The sequence below is a fragment of the Entelurus aequoreus genome, linkage group LG08, assembly GCF_033978785.1.
Source record: "Entelurus aequoreus isolate RoL-2023_Sb linkage group LG08, RoL_Eaeq_v1.1, whole genome shotgun sequence".
Classification (NCBI taxonomy): domain Eukaryota; kingdom Metazoa; phylum Chordata; class Actinopteri; order Syngnathiformes; family Syngnathidae; genus Entelurus; species Entelurus aequoreus.
The window spans coordinates 22,883,754-22,902,436 of NC_084738.1; the positions used below are offsets into that span (position 1 = coordinate 22,883,754).

At 40.4% G+C, this 18,683-nt stretch overlaps 1 protein-coding gene across 2 annotated transcripts; it reads left to right on the forward strand.

The window, feature by feature from the left end:
- Positions 1–9,401: 9,401 nt before the first annotated feature.
- Positions 9,402–18,664, forward strand: pyyb (peptide YYb). Of its 2 annotated transcripts, XM_062054898.1 has the most exons (5): positions 9,402–9,492; positions 14,456–14,620; positions 14,732–14,916; positions 18,238–18,318; positions 18,399–18,664. In XM_062054898.1, exons 3-5 carry the CDS (start codon positions 14,738–14,740, stop codon positions 18,418–18,420), a joined length of 282 nt encoding a protein of 93 aa, XP_061910882.1. In that variant the 5' UTR covers positions 9,402–9,492; positions 14,456–14,620; positions 14,732–14,737; the 3' UTR covers positions 18,421–18,664. The 2 variants fall into 2 exon arrangements, with proteins under 2 accessions (XP_061910882.1, XP_061910883.1); XM_062054899.1 differs by lacking the exon at positions 9,402–9,492 and having other exon boundaries at positions 14,171–14,620.
- The last annotated feature ends 19 nt before the right edge of the window (positions 18,665–18,683 follow it).

Consider the following 18,683-nt stretch of genomic DNA (forward strand, 5'->3'; position numbering starts at 1 on the left):
GAATTGGGGTTATATGCTCACGTTTCCTGGCCCCTGTTAAAAGTCGTGCTGCCGCGTTCTGGACTAACTGCAACCGGGAGAGAGCTTTTTGGCTAATGCCAGCATAAAGTGCATTGCAGTAGTCCAGGCGACTTGAAATAAAAGCATGCACGACTTGTTCAAAAAGGTTAAAAGATAAAAATGGTTTTATCTTTGCTAAAAGACAAAGATGATAAAAACACGATTTTAAAACGCCATTGACTTGTTTGTCAAATTTAAAATCGCTGTCTATAGTGACGCCAAGGCTGGTGACTTTGGGACGCACATAATTTTGCAATGGTCCCAAGTCAGTGAGGGCCGGACCAAAACCTGAAATTTCCGTTTTTCCCTCATTCATTATTAAAAAATTCTGGGCTAACCAAGCCTTGACATCACATAGACAGTTGAGAAGGGGTGTCAGGGGGCCGTGGCCTTTTGAAATTGGCATATACATTTGGCAGTCATCTGCATAAAAGTGATAAGACACTCCATGTTTCTTAAAAATCTCTCCAAGAGGGAGAATGTACAAGGAAAACAGGATGGGGCCTAGAATGGATCCCTGGGGGACACCACAGTAAAGCGGAGCAGAAGAAGAGGTGGCGTCCCCCAGCCTGACAGAGAAGGACCTCTCTGACAGGTAGGATCTGAACCACTCTAATGCAGTCCCCCTGACACCCACACAGTCTCTCAAGCGGTCTAAAAGAATTGTGTGGTCGACTGTATCAAAGGCAGCTGTAAGATCTTAAAGCACTAAAATGGCAGAGCTACCAGAATCAGACATTAAAAGCAAGTCGTTAAAAACCTTTGAAAGTGCAGATTCAGTACTGTGCAAAGCCTTGTATCCAGACTGAAATGGATCTAAAGTGCTATTTTCATCTAAAAAAGGCTGCAGTTGCGCTAAAACACATTTCTCCAGAATTTTTGACACAAAAGGTAATTTGGAAATGGGCCGATAATTTGACAAACATGTCGGATCTAGACCTGTTTTTTTAATCAAAGGCTCGACAACAGCTCTTTTACAAAAAGAGGGGACACAGCCAGAAATCAATTTGCTGTTGATGATGTCCCTAACAGACAAGTCAATAGTGTCCCAGATTTCTTTAAAAAAAGCGAGGGGGGCCTGGGTCTGTGGGACAGGACGAGGGTTTCAGTTTGTGGACTATTCCTGTAAACTCAGGCATGGACACAGGCTCAAAGTGACTAAACACAGCCGAGCACTGAGTGGCCACATTAAAACTCAATGGAGAGCGAGAAAGATTTGCCCGAATAAAAGCAACCTTATCGTTAAAAAAGGAGATAGATTTTTCACAAGTTTCACTTGTCATACCCAGTAAAGTGGCTGGATTCGGATTAAGAACATAACTAATAGTATTAAAAAGAACACGTGGCTTGCTGATACTATTTAAAATTAAGTCTGACAGATAGTTTGTTTTCTCAGCTTTAACCACACTGATAGTCCTGACAGTTTTCTTTTATATTTTGATAAGAAACCTCCAAGTGATCCCCTTTCCACTTGCGCTCCGCCCTTCGCCACTCACGCCGAGCTGTGCGTGTGGTTTCATTGAGCCAAGGCTCCTGTTTTGGCTTTGGACGTATAGCTCTGAGGGGCGCTATACTATCCAGAACCTCAGAACATGTAGAAAGAAGTGGGCCGGATGGCATTCCCACCTGGCTGCTGAAAGAACATGCAGAGGACCTGGCACCGGTCATCACACATCTGGCCAACTGCTCTTTCCAACAGGGGTGTGTCCCCGATGTATGGAAGGAGTCAAATGTCTGTCCCATACCCAAAGGCCAAGACCCTGGCTCAATCTCAAACTGGCGTCCTATCTCACTAACTTCTTGTGTGGGGAAAACAATAGAACGTTTTGTGTTGAAAAAGCTTATGCCAACAGTGCTTGACGTATGTAAAAATCAATATGCATATCTGCCTAAGCACAGTACTACAACGGCTCTAGTCAGGGCAATGCACACCTGGCTTACCGAAACCGATTCCAAACCAACGATTGTGAGAGTACTGTTGGCAGATATGTCGAGAGCTTTTGATGTAATTGACCATGGGATCCTGATGCAAAACATACTGGACCTAGGACTGTGCCCATATCTGACAGCCTGGCTACATAGTTACATCTCAGGAAGGAGACAGAGAGTGGTGGCAAATGGAGCTCACAGCCCCTGGATTGAAGTTACATCTGGGGTGCCACAAGGGGGTGTTGTCTCCCCATATGTCTTCCTCCTTTACACGGCCACCCGGGATGCTGTTTTCGAGGACACCCTTGATGTCGGATATGCAGACGACATCGGGCTATCGAGAGCGATCCCCATATCCAACATCATGTCAGACAACGATGTGCCAGGAGGCACAAAGGCTGGATGAATGGGCAGCAAATAAGAAAATTATACTCAACGGGAAAAAGTCGGTAGAACTCCGGATATGTTTTGCCCGAAATCCATCACAACCTCCTGCACTGATGTTGGGGGGACAGGAGGTCCCTGTCGTGGAAACAACAAAGTACCTGGGTTACCACCTCGATCAAAACCTGACTGGAGATGTGCACATGGAGAAGGCAATAAAAACCGCCTCCAAGCGGCTGCACTACCTCACAGTCATGGCGAGACATGGACTACCTGCAGACGACCTTGTTACCATCTACACCACTCTCATCAGGCCGTGTCTGTAATATAGCTCAGTGCTCTTAGTGGGCTGCTCCAAAAAACAACAGGCAGAGCTAGAGCGAGTCCAGAAACGTGCCTGTAAAATCATTACGAGGAGAGCTGGAAACATCTCACAACCCCTACCATCACTCCAGACCAGGAGAGAGGAGGCTGCAGTGAAGCTGGTCAGGGATATGCATGATGAGCAACACCCTCTGCATGACCTGCTACCTCCAACACGAGGCAGCCGCACTGCCAGGACATTGAGGAACCAACATCAGCTGGCTGAACCCGAGCCCAAAGCCAAGACAAAGAGACTTAAAAACTCTACCCTGCATACTGCAATTAAACTGTATAATAATACTATCTAATTAAATAAGTAATACAGTCATATACCAGAATGCTAATAGTTTCCATGCTGCTGTTGCCCTGAAAATGAAAATGGTTTTTTTTATATAAAATACTGTCTGTTCTTTTAATTTTTTTTTATCTTTGTTTGTTTAATATTCATTGTAAAGTTCAGCTGTTTTTTCAGTGGGGCCTTGGCTCCACTGCAAGCATGAATAAATAAAGTCAAGTCATAAAAAAGAGCACATCAATTGTTCAGTGTCTGCAGAGTGCGATATATTCTGCATGGACACAGTGAATAAAGGGGAGAAGGTAGCTGCGGTGTCAGACCTAATAACACGCCCATGACGCACGGCAAGTGGTTTCACATCAGGGTCCAAACTTAAATTAAACATAGCAGGACTATGATCAGAAAACACAGCATCACCAACAACTACATTGTCAACATTAAAACCATAAGACAATACGAGGTCTAGTGTATGCCCACGTTCATGTGTGGAACCAGATACAGACTGTATAAAATTAAAAGAGTCAATGACATCCAGGAAGCTCCTGGATAGAGGTTCGTCTGGGCAGCAGGTGTGAATATTAAAGTCACCAACAATAAGAACACGATCATATTTGGGCAGAATTTCGGCCAGAAATTCAGAAAAGTCATTTATGAAGTCTTTGTGGTACTTGGGTGGTCGATAAACGACGGCACACAGTGCGCCATCAAAAAGACCCAGCTCAAACATGCATAGTTCGAAGCTTGAAAAGGAGGATTGCAGGCGGATCCGACGGCATTTAAAGTCATTTTTAAAAACGACTGCTAATCCTCCTCCTTTTCGGCCAGACGAAAGCGGAGAATTAAAATACGAGCACTCCGGTGATAAAAGTTCATTTAGAGGAGCGAACTCACCAGTTCTCAGCCATGTCTCCGTCACACAGAGGAAGTCCAGTCCGCGGGAGACGAATAAATCCTTCAGGATAAATGCTTTGTTTGTCAAGGATCTTGCGTTAACAAGACCGAACTTAACGGGGGCCGGCGCGTCCAAGGCCGCTGCTGATCCGGGTGGGGCCCGACACGGAGCCCGCAGGTGGCGGGAATTCACTCCGCACCTCCGGGGGCGGGGACAGCAGGAGCGCGGCGGGCGAGCTTCCCCCTGCAGACCAACGACAGGAACAATCCAGGACCCGGCGGGATCCAGCAAACGTGGGTGCGGGAAGAAACCAGGTACCGGTCCATACCTCCTTCTGGAAGCCACGGAAAGCCGGGCCAGGAGTGCCCTAACTTTCACCAGCTGGCCGCCACGTTTACCGCGGCGCCGATGACGCTTTCGCCGGGGGAGAGGAGCCGGAGGGCGAAAAAGGAAGGCAGGAATCCGGCCAGGTGAGAAAGCTGACTGGGACGTCGTAAAACTAACGTCGAAGTTGATCATATCCGTGTGAGAGGGACAAAGATCCAACAGCGTTTGGCGGTCATACACAAACAGTGAGTTGACAGGTACAAGAAAAGACGCGAACAGCACAAAAACAAGCAAAGCTGACAGCAAGAGACGGCAAGCCTCAGCACATACTGGCGCCATCTTGGATTCTACCAAACTTGTCCCAATAATATTGGGCTGTGACCGGTGCTGCGCTGCGGCCACCGTGTTCAATGGAGAAGTCTGTTCTACAAAATTTACAGGCAACATGCCACTTCCCCTTCGAACTGTCCTGGATAAACTGAAATTTTTGTTTCCATTCGTTTTGGAACTTACAAGCGTATTTCTTCATCTTACTCGTCGTCGGCGTCGCCATGGCTGTATCTTCCTCGTCCTTCTGCTTCGTCTCCTTGTTGTGTGCGCAGTTGTGCACTGCACTCTCTAAAAGCCGTATATGTTATAACGTGATTGGGCAGGTACGCTGTTTATATCGTGGGAAAGCGGACGTGAAAACAGGCTGTCGACTCGTCACTCAGGTCAGCATGGAGCTGGAGGGGGCGTGGCCTCCAGCTACGGCTGGAAATCGGGAGATTTTCGGGAGAATATTTGTCCCGGGAGGTTTTCGGGAGAGGCGCTGAAGTTCGGGAGTCTCCCGGGAAATTCGGGAGGGTTGGCAAGTATGGTTCCTACTCAGAACCAATTAAGCTCATAAGTTGAGATACCTTTTTCAGTGCAGGTCCATCTGCTGGACCTGGTGTGTCGCTGCGCTGCTTGAGCCCAATGCAAATAGACTTATGGAGAAAAATGAAAATAAGTCGCTGGATTGCAAGTTTTAATGGGTTGTACTTTTGGCCCAAGAATTGGTTTTACAGTGGTAACTCTAAATTAAATTCCCTCAAAAGTCATTCAGTTTTTTCTAAAAATACGTTTCTAAACTAAGGGTCAAAGAGTTATAAGTAATGTCAGCATATTGCAAGAAATTTAAAGCAAAGGTTCCACAGTGTCCAGATGACCGAAATTTCACTCACAAGTTCTCTTTATATATTTTTTGCTCTTGAAAATTAATCTTCTTTTCCCATAATATCAATTAGTTTTTGAGTAATACGTAGAGAACCAACTGTACTTAGCACGGCCCCTCTTTGTGTGATGTCATCTACAGAACTTGAGCCCATTCCCCCGCATAGACATTGTGGATAAAGGCAAATAAAACTATTACTTTCATTACTAATTGCATGTTTTTTTCAATTGTAGCAATGTATTATTTGGTATATTAATTATGATAAAACTTTTTTCAAAATAGGCTAGAGGTTACAAAACCTTTTGATTGCTGAATTTTTTTTTCTGTCAATTTTTTAAAATTATGAATCGATTTAGAATTGGAATAAATAAGAATCGCAATTCCGATGTGAATTAGAATTTTTTTTGAGCACCCCTAAAGGCCTACTGAAATGAATTTTTTTTTATTTAAACGGGGATTGCAGATCCATTCTATGTGTCATATTTGATCATTTCGCGATATTGCCATATTTTTGCTGAAAGGATTTAGTAGAGAACAACGACGATAAAGATCGCAACTTTTGGTATCTGATAAAAAAAAGCCTTGCCCCTACCGGAAGTAGCGTGACGTAGTCAATTGAAAGGCTCCGCACATTTTCCTATTGTTTTCAACGCAGCTAGAGCGATTCGGACCGAAAAAGCGACGATTACCCCATTAATTTGAGCGAGGATGAAAGATTCATGGATGAGGAACGTTCGAGTGAAGTACTAGAATGCAGTGCAAGACATATCTTTTTTCGCTCTGACCGTAGCTTAGGTACAAGCTGGCTCATTGTATTCCACACTCTCTCCTTTTTCTATTGTGGATCACGGATTTGTATTTTAAACCACCTCGGATACTATATCCTCTTGAAAATGAGAGTCGAGAACGCAAAATGGACATTCACAGTGACTTTTATCTCCACAACAATACATCAACGAAACACTTTAGCTACGGAGCTAACGTGATAGCATCGTGCTTAACTGCATATAGAAACAAAATAAATAAATCCCTGACTGGAAGGATAGACAGAAGATCAACAATACTATTAAACCAGGGACATGTAAATACACGGTTAATGCTTTCCAGCCTGACGAAGGTTAACAATGCTGTTGCTAACGACGCCACTGAAGCTAACTTAGCAACCGGACATCACAGAGCTATGCTAAAAACATTAGCTATCCACCTACGCCAGCCAGCCCTCATCTGCTCATCAACACCCGTGCTCACCTGCGTTCCAGCGATCGACGGTGCGACGAAGGGCTTCACCCGATCACAGATGCGGTCGGCGAGACGGAGGAAGTTAAGGTGAGTTCGCCGGCTAACGCGTCTGCTATCCATCTCTGTCTTCCTGGTTGTGTTGCTGTAGTCCGCCGCTAATACACCGATCCCACCTACAACTTTCTGCTTTGCAGTCTCCATTGTACATTAAACAAATTGCAAAAGATTCACCAACACAGATGTCCAGAATACTGTGGAATTTTGAAATGAAAACAGAGCTTTTTTGTATTGTATTCAATGGGGTACCAATATTTCCGCATCAACGGATTCCGTCACGCGCATACGTCATCATATCTAGACGTTTTCAACCGGAAGTGTGGCGGGAAATTTAAAATTGCAATTTATAAGTTAAACCGGCCGTATTGGCATGTGTTGCAATGTTAAGATTTTATCATTGATATATAAACTATCAGACTGCGTGGTCGGTAGTAGTGGGTTTCAGTAGGCCTTTAATGTTTTTGCCGCCCTGGTCCATGATTACTTAGAAACTGACATGATCAACATGAGCAAAAAATAAATATAAAAACATTGCCATATCCAAAGGCACCATAGCCTGTTTTTCCTCATGCTCTTTCACCATTTCCTCAAACATCTTGAGGAAAACATCAGTAGAAGAGGATGCAAAATATTAAAACCTTATTTTTGTTTCGTTTTTGAGCACTGGCTTTGCTCTCCTTTCTCCTTTTTTCCGTAGGTTCTGACTTACTCTCCCCTGGAGGGTCCTCCTGATTTTTGGGACCGCATTTGGCTTGAATCTTTTTTCTTTTTTCCATCCTAACTCCAGCCACGACCCTTCTTCTTCAAAGTCACACTGCTCTCGCTTGTTCGGGCCCATTTGGACTGAAGAGAGCCGTACTTTCTTCATATTCCCTTCATTTTGAAATGTATGCAGGCTGACCCCCTGCTTTACTTGTATTGCTACAACCTGCATCAATCCATCTGGCAGACATATTTGATTATTCCTTCAAATTCTGTGCGAAAATAACATGTTTCGGGATGACTATGCAACCAAAACACTTAGTAGGCAATATTCAATTGCCTTCATTCCTCTGCTGATGCAGGCCCACACGCATTTTGGAGCTAATGGCAGCCGTTCCAAAATGTGCTGAAAAATGTCAGAAAACAAGCCTAGAGTCACTACTGTGCCTATTTTGGGGGTAATTTTACCTGTCAACATATTTTTTTAGGTCCAGAACTTTGAAATAAGTGCCAATGTTGTTTTCATTAGAGGGGCCCCTTCAGGATACTTTGACGGGGCTGAAGGGAAACTAAATGGTCAAACAATTAGTGAGTCCACGCTGACTTTTTCCTGATTTGTGAACAGACTCTGTAGTGAATTTGAGAACTCACCCCTAATCAAATCAGCAACCTTTTTCTTGGCCGTCTGTGCTATCCATCAGCGTTACTTGAAGCTGCCGGCTTACTCATAAAATTAACCCACTCTGCTTGCTTTCCAGAAAAGACTAATGGTTCTTAGTGAGGCTTTAAGTCGCTGGTCCTCTCGGGACTAGAAAATCGCACGAGACGCTGCTGTTTTGGAAAACACATGACGTGTTCATTCACTATATGTTCATGCCAGTAAATAGTCAATGTCCGGGAGGTAGAATGACTTGCTTTTCCCACCACCGCTTGCTCCAAACTGACTCTCAGTGAAGACCATTCAGAGTGGTCATGAATTATCATCATTACCCTGGTTTGTCTTGCACAGACCTGAGCAAACAGACATGACAGCCTGAAAAGCACTTAGTTCATATTAGTGACTCCCCTCTATATAAAAATGCATCATCATTTCGCCCCTTTTTGTGCTTTTGACAGGAAGTAGTCAGGCTCTCCGCCAGGAAATTGCTCTTACTGTACACTAAGAATGTGTGTGTAATCTCGAGCTTGCGTTTGGACTGGGCAGCAGTGGGTAACGCAAGCGCACGCTTCTCCAGTGGGACTTTGTGCAACACACTAATTGGCACAAGCAGCGAAAAAGTTGGTGAAGTAAAGTTGTCTGTCTTTTAGCACCTCATGCACTTCTCCATAGGAGGGTTTTAACTGAGCGCTAGCAGCCTGTGAAAAGATGTCCTCTTCTCTTATCTGGAGCTGTTGACATGCAAACACTGTGGTCGGTTAATGACTTTGTCCTGTGCACATCATTGTCTCTTACCATTGACTTTTATAGCCCGGTAAAGTCAACGCCGAGATGTTGATTACTGAGGTAGAATTAACAAAATGTTCCGTAAAATCCACCGTTCCCTGCTGGAAGTGGTCTATTATAACAAGAAGAGCTCATCCCATCCGTTCAAGGAATTATTATTTATTCACAATCTGGTTCTTTTTCAACTCATCATTTTATTTTTAGATCCTATTTTGACTGTCATTAAAAAAAACATATTTTGAAGAACGGTGCAATAATAACTGAGAGATGGTCAGAGCAATCAATGTGTAATCTTACAATCCACTTCCACCCTTTTATGGCACACTCGTATACACTTTTAACTGCTTGTTTATTGCTGTGCAGGAGGGCCACAGAGGATGTCAGTGGGGATTTATGCCCGAATCAAGTTGTGTTTTTGACAAGAGCTCGGGGACAGGCAAATGAAAACCTTTGTTTTTTTTCACGATTCTATAAACAGCTCATGACTGGAGATGTCACGACCTCCCGGGGGAGCCGACCAAGACAACATATGTTCTCTTGTACTCGTGACGCCATCATTGACTGATCCATCATCTCATCTTACAAGCCTTCTGAAACATCAATTTGTATGTATAATTCAAACATAAACTTAACTTACACTGGTATATTTTTACTAAATACATAACTGGTATTCTAGATGCTGCAAACACAAAAAAATATGATAAAAGGCCTAAGTTGTAATTTTTGGGAAGCAAGTCAATATTAAAAGAAAAATAAAATGCATGTTTTAGTAGAAGTAATTTTCGGAATAAAATTGCTATCTTTTTATATTAGTGAAATAAAGTTGTAATATTACAATTTAGAATTTAACTGATCATACAAACTCATTAAATAACAATATTAATAACTGGAGGGGAAAAATAGGATGTTTCAATTTACACCTAAAAGCGTGTCCAAAGTGAAGTGAAGCCATGGGACCATTTGTGGCTTGTGGCTTTTTTTATTATTGGCATTTTGTGTGGGGAAAATACATTTAAACAAAAAAACTAAAAAACAACAGCAACATTTCAAAAAAGAGCAGGGATTTAATAAGAATTAAGTCAGAATAAGAAAATACTTTATTTTATCTAACAGGAAAAAAGTTCCAATATCAGGGAAAAAAAGTATTATTTAAGAAAAAGCTAAGGGTGCCGAAAAAAATTGATTCACATCCGAATCGCGATTCTTATTTATTCTATTCTAAATCAATTACCGGTAATCATTTTCCAAAATCAATGGTAACGAAAACTTTTTTTTTTTTAAGAATCACTTAAAAAATTTTTTTTTTTTGCTCGTCACGTCAGCAGTCAATAAGAGCTTTTGTAACCTGTAACCTGTTTTGAGATGGTTGTACCATACATTTTGTACCAAATAATACACTGCAAGAATCGGTTGCAATTGAGAATCGTGTTAAATCAAGAATCGATTCAGAGTTGAATCGTTAGCTGTTGTAAGATTCACATCCGGAGAACATTTTTATTTTTTTAGTTGTAATACTATGAGAAACGCACACTTCAAATAATAACGGTGTATTTTTTTCTGAATTATGTTGCGAAAAAGTTATATTACATGACAAAAAATCTGAGAAAAAAGTTTATACTAATAATTTGTTTTGTCAACTACAACACAAAGCGAAGATGCAGGTTGTAGGCTATAAAGACTCTTGGTACGAGTTGGTTTGCATAATATAAAAAATATCATATGGTGGAAAAAATTTGGACAACTAAGTTGTAAAGGCTGAAAACAGTTTGCTTCTAAAGCAAGACCTTCAAAAAAATGATGCAGCATGACGAGCAAATAAACGCCAAAAAAACGTCACCCAGCGATTAAGCAATAAAAAATGGAAGTCAAATAAATATGATAGCTTCACATCTCAATCTCCGTCCTTAATGCAAACATACAAACGCACGCTTTCCAAAGATAAGTGTCGAAACTTCAGGCATCATAACGTGAACAGCAGACCGTGAAGATGCAAGATAAACTGGAGCTCCTGCAACGGTCATAAAAATCATGGGTTAGTTTGAGAACCTGAGATGTCTTTTGTGTGCAATGGAGGGACTTCAAAGTCTTTTTGCAAAGGCAGCATATAAGCATCAGGACAAAACATAATCGATCTGTGCAGCCTTGGAACTACAGTGTATTAAAGCTTCGACCGCCACTTAAATAAAGCGTGCAGCGTGTGTGATGAATGCATAGAGAGGGCTAATTGATAGTAAAAAAATGAGGTAATATTCAACTCATACAGTACGTCACCCTTTCTAATGCCTCACTTCTAGAAATGTGTGTAGATGCTCTTTCTGTCCTAATAAAAGTGCAGAATAGATTTGTCAATTAAACAATCGGGTGGCCCTGATTACAACAATCGCCCTGAAAATTAACCCTATTTATCTTGATAATAATGTCCATTTATTGTATACATTGCATCATCTTGCGCATCTTTTAAAGACTCAAAGGATACTTTGTGCCATTCATGTTTTGTTATTTGTGTTGTGATGAGTAACAATACAATAGTAATATTTTCAATTTTCATCTCTGTTCGCACAGTAAATTAGCCAAAAAATGGCAAAGCGACATATAAATGGACACTTATTCCTTACAACACAAAAAAAACCTATATAAAGGACAATTCTTGATCTCACATGAGCTTAAGTGTACAAGCTGGACTACTGGCTTTCAATTATCAATTTTCACCATTGTCAATCAGATGGGACTACTTTCCCCCACTCAAAGCATGCAGAAAATGTTACGTGTTAAAGTTCGCCTTCCGTCCGAATGTAGCTGAGATAGGCTCCAGCACCCCCGCGACCCTGAAAGGGACAAGCGGTAGAAAATGGATGGATGGAAGTTGAAAATTTTTCAAGGGTACTTTTGTCCTGAAATGACAAGTGTGTGCCTATATTGATGTTTAATGATGGTGTATATGGGGAAAATGTTCATCCCTGAAAAATTAACATACTGGCCATTAAAAGGTTAAAATCCGTTAAGTCATATTTATTGAGGTATATATATTTTTTTGTTTATTCCAGCTTAAGAGTTTTGTAATATTTGCTCATTAAAAATAAAACATATATATTTTTTCTCAGCAGTTTTTTGTAAGCGCGCTTTTTTGTCATTAGTACTTCAAGTGTGAGGTTAATTTTGAAACTGACACTGGAGAAAGAAATCTCAGAAATCAATCAATGAGAAACAACTGAAAATCAATGTTGCCAGTCACTAAGTAAGCTTAATGATCATTGTCATGTGTTTATATCAGTGACGTGCGGTGAGGTTCATGACTGGTGAGGCACTAACTTCATCACAGTCAGATTTACAAACAAATGAACCCTAAAGAATATCTTATTCACCATTTGATTGGCAGCAGTTAACGGGTTATGTTTAAAAGCTCATACCAGCATTCTTCCCTGCTTGGCACTCAGCATCAAGGGTTGGAATTATAAATAAATAAATGGGTTATACTTGTATAGCGCTTTTCTACCTTCAAGGTACTCAAAGCGCTTTGACAGTATTTCCACATTCACCCATTCACACACACATTCACACACTGATGGCGGGAGCTGCCATGCAAGGCGTTAACCAGCAGCCATCAGGAGCAAGGGTGAAGTGTCTTGCCCAAGGACACAACGGACGTGACTAGGATGGTAGAAGGTGGGGATTGAACCCCAGTAACCAGCAACCATCCGATTGCTGGCACGACCACTCTACCAACTTCGCCACGCCGTCCCGTTGGGGGTTAAATCACCAAAAATTATTCCCGGGTGCGGCGCCACTGCTGCCCACTGCTGCCCACTGCTGCCCACTGCTCCCCTCACATCCCAGAGGGTGATCAAGAGGATGGGTCTAATGCAGAGGACAAATTTCACCACACCTAGTGTGTGTGTGACAATCATTGGTACTTTAACTTAACTTTAACTTTACACATACAAACTGTAGCACACAAAAAAGCACATTTAATAAAAAAAACGTTATTATGGTCTTACCTTTACTTAGAAGTGCGGGAACAGTGGTGTTTGTGACGGAGGAGTTGTGAATGAATGAAATATGAAATCCGTGCTGTAGTCTGCAGGTGTACCTAATGTTGTGTCTCTGTGGTCGTTCGCGGCTCCTCCGGCGCGAGCATTATTGTTTTTGCACTTTTTGGCTTCTGGTTAAGTGACTTTTTTTGGGTGGATTCGGTCTTGCACGTGGAGGGTTTGGGTGTGGGCTTTGGTTGGTGTGGCGCTCCCGTCGGAGCACGGGGTGCATTCTACGGCGGGGGTGCTTTAGCCGGCACAAGGAGGCGGGGTTACTGCGAGCCTCACACAGTGTGTCTTCGCAGCAGTTTTATGATTGCTCAGCACAAGAAATACTTTACACACATACAGTTGTTGACAAAATACACTGTACATTATATACCTCAGCTAACTAAACTATGGAAATGTATAATATCATTCATATAGCAATACGGTCTCACTGCACAGCAGGCCAGCAGTTAGCCGAGTCCGCAATCCACGGTGAGGCACAAGTGCCTCAACTGGCTGCTGATCACCGCACCGTCTCTTCTCAGTATTTGAACGGCAAATGTGAAAATTCAGCGATTTTGAATAAAAATCATCTAAAACTGGTGAAGTTAAATGGAAAATAACTTTATAGTATAATCACTGAATACATATAACAATTTAATTTTTTTTTTTCTTTTTACATTTTTTTTCTTTCCATGATGGCAGGTGAGGCCCTCCCTCACCTGCCTCTAGTGACTGCACGTCACTGGTTTATATGTATTTATTTATTGGAATTAGGACAATGCATATTCATCAGCATAAAGCAACGATGTAAATATGCCGGAGTTAGCACAATAGCTAATTTTCATCCGTTGTGGTCATGATACAAAGGAATACATAAATCACGAGACATTACACATTACAAGCATACCATAAGCACAGACCATGGACAAAAAAATAAAACAAACAACAAACAAAAAAACAAGTTATATATATATATATATATATATATATATATATATATATATATATATATATATATATATATATATATATATATATATGTATATATATATATATATATATGTATATATATATATATATATATATGTATATATATATATATATATATATATATATATATATATATATATATATATATATATATATATATATATATATATATATATATATATATATATATATACATACATACATACACTAACCTTTAAAAGGTTAAAATCCCCCTTAGTATAATTATCATTTGGTATATATCAGACTGAAGTCATTCGAAATGTTTGACTCGTTTTAAGTGCAAAAAATATATAATAAAAATAAATATTTATAAAAAATAAAAACATTTTTTAAAGCTATTTTGGGAAGCTGGCATTTTTTAATCTGACACAAATAAGTGATTGCATTCAAAGGAACTCCTAAAGGGCTAATGCAGCATGATATTCATACTGTATATTATGCTGAATTCCTCATTTGATTTGGTCAAATGCAGATTTTTAATTCTTATTTTATCAACCTTTGTGTATGTGTGTGCGGTTGTGCGTGTGAGCTCTTCTAGGCTGCTGTAATAGAAAGTGAGAGGTGTGGTTTCGTGTTACTCAACACACTTCATGTCCCCATCCCTCGCTATAAAAGCCAAGAGACAGAGAGGAGGACAGCAAGTCAGGGCACCAGCACCTCAATCATCACCAGCCAATCTGCACCGGCAGACTTATAGACAAAAGTAGGTTTTCTTCTACCTTTTGGCAAATTTGTTTGAATCAAGTTGTAAGTTATTGTATATGAGAATGCATGTTAGTGTATTATGGAAGTTGTTGTGTTTTTTCCTCATCAGACAACCATGCTGAAATTGTGCATGATGCTCGCCACGCTCCTCTTCTGCTTGTTGGTGTTTTGGAGCACCTTTGCCGACGCATACCCGCCCAAACCAGAGAGTCCTGGCAGCAATGCCTCCCCGGACGACTGGGCCAAGTACCACGCTGCTGTCAGGCACTACGTCAACCTAATCACCAGACAGAGGTGAGGAAACTATCCACTTTGTGTCAAATTTAATAAGTTGGTCTGTCTGATCAACTTTCATCCAGAACCAGAATTTCTTCCTTCTCACATAAGCGCAAGAAGTTCTGACTCGATCTAACGGGATTTGACAGCAATATAAACATCTTCTCCATCTTGTATTTCAATTACCTGCAAATGTGCAGACTACATTTTGTAAACTAGTGGTTCCTCACCAAAATTGTAAAAAACATACTGTTGAGAAGAAAAATCTACCCAAAATAATTACCGGTACTTAAAATGTAAAAAAACAAAAAAATTAACATTTGATTTCTAGAATGTAAATTCTCACAAATTTAATGGAAGGCTAAAGTTATTCAACCCTCCAGGAACCTTGAAAGACCAAATGTGTACATTCTGATTATGTGATTGCTTTTTTCTCCTCAATATATCGATCACTTATAAGGCTAATGGTATCCAAAGACATGCACCTGGGGATAGGTCGAGTGGCAACACTAAATTGGCCCTAGTGTGTGAATGTGAGTGTGAATGTTGTCCGTCTATCTGTGTTGGCCCTGTGATGAGGTGGCGACTTGTCAGGGTGTACGCTGCCTTCTGCCTGATTGTAGCTGAGATAGGCTCCAGCGCCCCCCGCGACCCCGAAGGGAACAAGCGGTAGAAAATGGATGGATGGATGGGTATGATTTGTTTTTTAATATAATTTTTGAAAGGATATGATCCACTCTATTGCAAGGTGTATAGAACAGTGCATACAGAACATATTCACAGCCCTTCACTTTTTCCACATTTGGTTATGTAACAGCCTTATTCTAAAATGGAATCATCTTTTTCTTTCTCAAAATTCGACAGACAATACCCCATAATGGACAATGTTATTTTTTAATTTTTTAAAATGTATTAAAAATAAAAAAATGAAATATCACATGTACATAACTATTTGCATCCTTTGCTCAATACTTTGTTGATGCACCTTTGGCAGCAATTACAGCCACAAGTCTTTTTGAATACGATGCCACAAGCTTGGCACACCTATCTTTGAGCAGTTTCGCCCATTCCTCTTTGCTCATTCCTCTTGGCAGCACCTCTCAAGCTCCATCAGGTTGGATGGGTAGTGTTGGTTTTCATCCAGGATGTGTCTGTACGTTGCTGCATTCATCTTAGTTTAGTCAGGGTGGTGACCAAGAACCCGATGGTCACTCTGTCAGAGCGACAGCATTCCTCTGTGGAGGGAGGAGAACCTTGCAGAAGGAACAATCTCTGTAGCAATCAACCAATCAGGCCTGCATGGTAGAGTGGCCAGGCAGAAGCCATTTCTTTGTAAAAAGTTTAACAAAATGCTCCTGAAAGACTCTCAGACTATCAGAAACAAAATTGTGCGGTGTGATGAGACAAAGATTGAACATTTGGCGTGAATGCCAGGCATTATGTTTGGAGGAAACCAGGCACCGCTCATTACCAGGCCAATACCATCCCTACAGTGAAGCATGGTGGTGGAAGCATCATGCTTTGGGGATGTTTTTTAGCGACAGATACTGGGAGAAACTAGTCAGGATAGAGGGAAAGACGAATGCAGCAATATACGAGACATCCTGGATGAAAACCAACGCTTGCCATCCAACCTGATGGAGCGTGAGAGGTGCTGCAAAGAGGAATGGGCGAAACTGGCCAAAGATAGGTGTGCCAAGCTTGTGGCATCATATTAAAAAAAAACTTGGGCCTGTGATTGCTACCAAAGGTGCATCAACAAGGTATTGGACAAAGGCTGGGAATACTTATGTACATGTGATTTGTAATTTTTTTTATTTTCAATAAATTTGCAAAAAAAATATTTACTTTTTAAAAAAAATTGTATTGTCAGTATGGGGTATTGTCTGTACAATTTTAAGGACAAAAATTAATTTATTTCATTTTGTAATATGGCACTAACACAACAAAATGTGGAAAAAGTGAAGCGCTGTAAATACTTTCCAAATGCACTGTATATGCCTCCACTCTTTAAGCTTAAACCCCACTGATTCGCATTATAACCACATATATTTTATGTACTGTAATTCTGACATTTAATGCTTAATACTAAGAAATTTTGGCCTCTACCTCGAAAAAAAAATTAGAAAAAGTTCAATTAAAAAAATATACATTTTGAAAAACAAAAAAAACAAATCGGCATAAAAATATATATTGTGTTAAACTTTATGGTTAGGTATGATCATTTGATGTGGTTAAAGTAAGACTATATATATTAAAGATGTGATTTTTTTCCCCCCCTAGCATTGTTAAAACAATCAACAAATTGGAAGTGCTGTAGCATTGTCACACCAATTATTAAACATGATTTATAATAACACACAGTGTCAGAAACATGGGGTCTTATTTCTGTCCCTCAAAATACAATATAAACAGTTGTCCCTCTTTTATTACTGTTAATTAGATCTGGACAGGACCACGATAAATTAATTTCTGCAATGTAGGAACCTATATTTTACCTTCTAAATAAGTTTTTCAACATTATGAGCGCCCCCTAGACATGGAAAAACACCCTTTAGTTACCTTTACACTTTTTTTAGTCCAATATAGTAATGCTGCCTCAAGCTGAGCCTATCAGTGGTCAAGATGCTGAACAGCGCGCTCTGATTGGTTTGTTCTCCTGTAGTGGCCAATACTCCTGTATTATTGATATTTTCAGTTTATTTAGATATGTTTATGCTTGAAAATGCTTAATTTATGAGCAATAAATTGTAGAATATGATTTTAAAAGAATATAAAAAAGAAATCAACAATGTGGTGAAGCCGCAATATTTGAAGTTTGAAGGGCGAGGGACGACTGTACTTACAGCATTTACCCTAAACAGATAATATATTGGACTCATATGTGTGTGTTTGTACTTTTTGCAAACAGGGTATAAAAGTAATAATTTTGAAGGTACCACTGCATTGACAAGATATTGACAACCTACACAATGAGTGTGTCTCTCTAAAGGTTAACTGTTCCCCTATCCAATATACGGTATATATTACCTCATATTTCAGTTTAGCCAAACGTTACATCACCGATTGGAGTCAATTGTAAGTGGCAATTGGGTCCCACAAGTGAGCTCTGCTGGTAAAATAATAAACAATATGTTTTTTAATATACTGTATGAGGCAGCACCTCATCATCCATCAAGGTGATGTGTAATTACACAGGCTGGTATTTGTCTTTGTGTTACACCGTGTTTCTTTGTGTTTCTCCTCTGTGGCCATGCATAGGTTTAAGGAAAATAAGTTGGACAAGAGCATAAACTTCATTTGTTTAAGAATAATTAAGATACAATGGATTTTCTCTAGATATGGGAAGAGGTCTACCCCAGAACAGGCGATGGCTTGGCTGCTGTTTGGTGCTGATCCAAGCCAAGACTCCGAACCACAGTGAGCGATATGAATTATATGAAGTATTATCCCAAACATAGTGTTTCACTTACAATATGCTTTTGTCTCCTCTTGAACAGTTTGGATTATAACGAGTGGTAGTTGACTTCAAGGATACCTAATCCCACCTGAAAACCAAACGGCAATCAAAATGACTGGGATTCCCTGGAGAGAATCTTAATCTTAATGTACTTTAATTGTTCAATATACATGCATGTTTTTCTCCCATTCTCTCTGTCTGTCTGAATGCTTTGCTCTTTGTACACCTATTTGTTTTATCAGCAAATATGTAAATAATTTGTATGGAAAGAAATCAAACTTTACAATAAATGACAATAAATAGAAGTATGGAATAAACTGTTTGG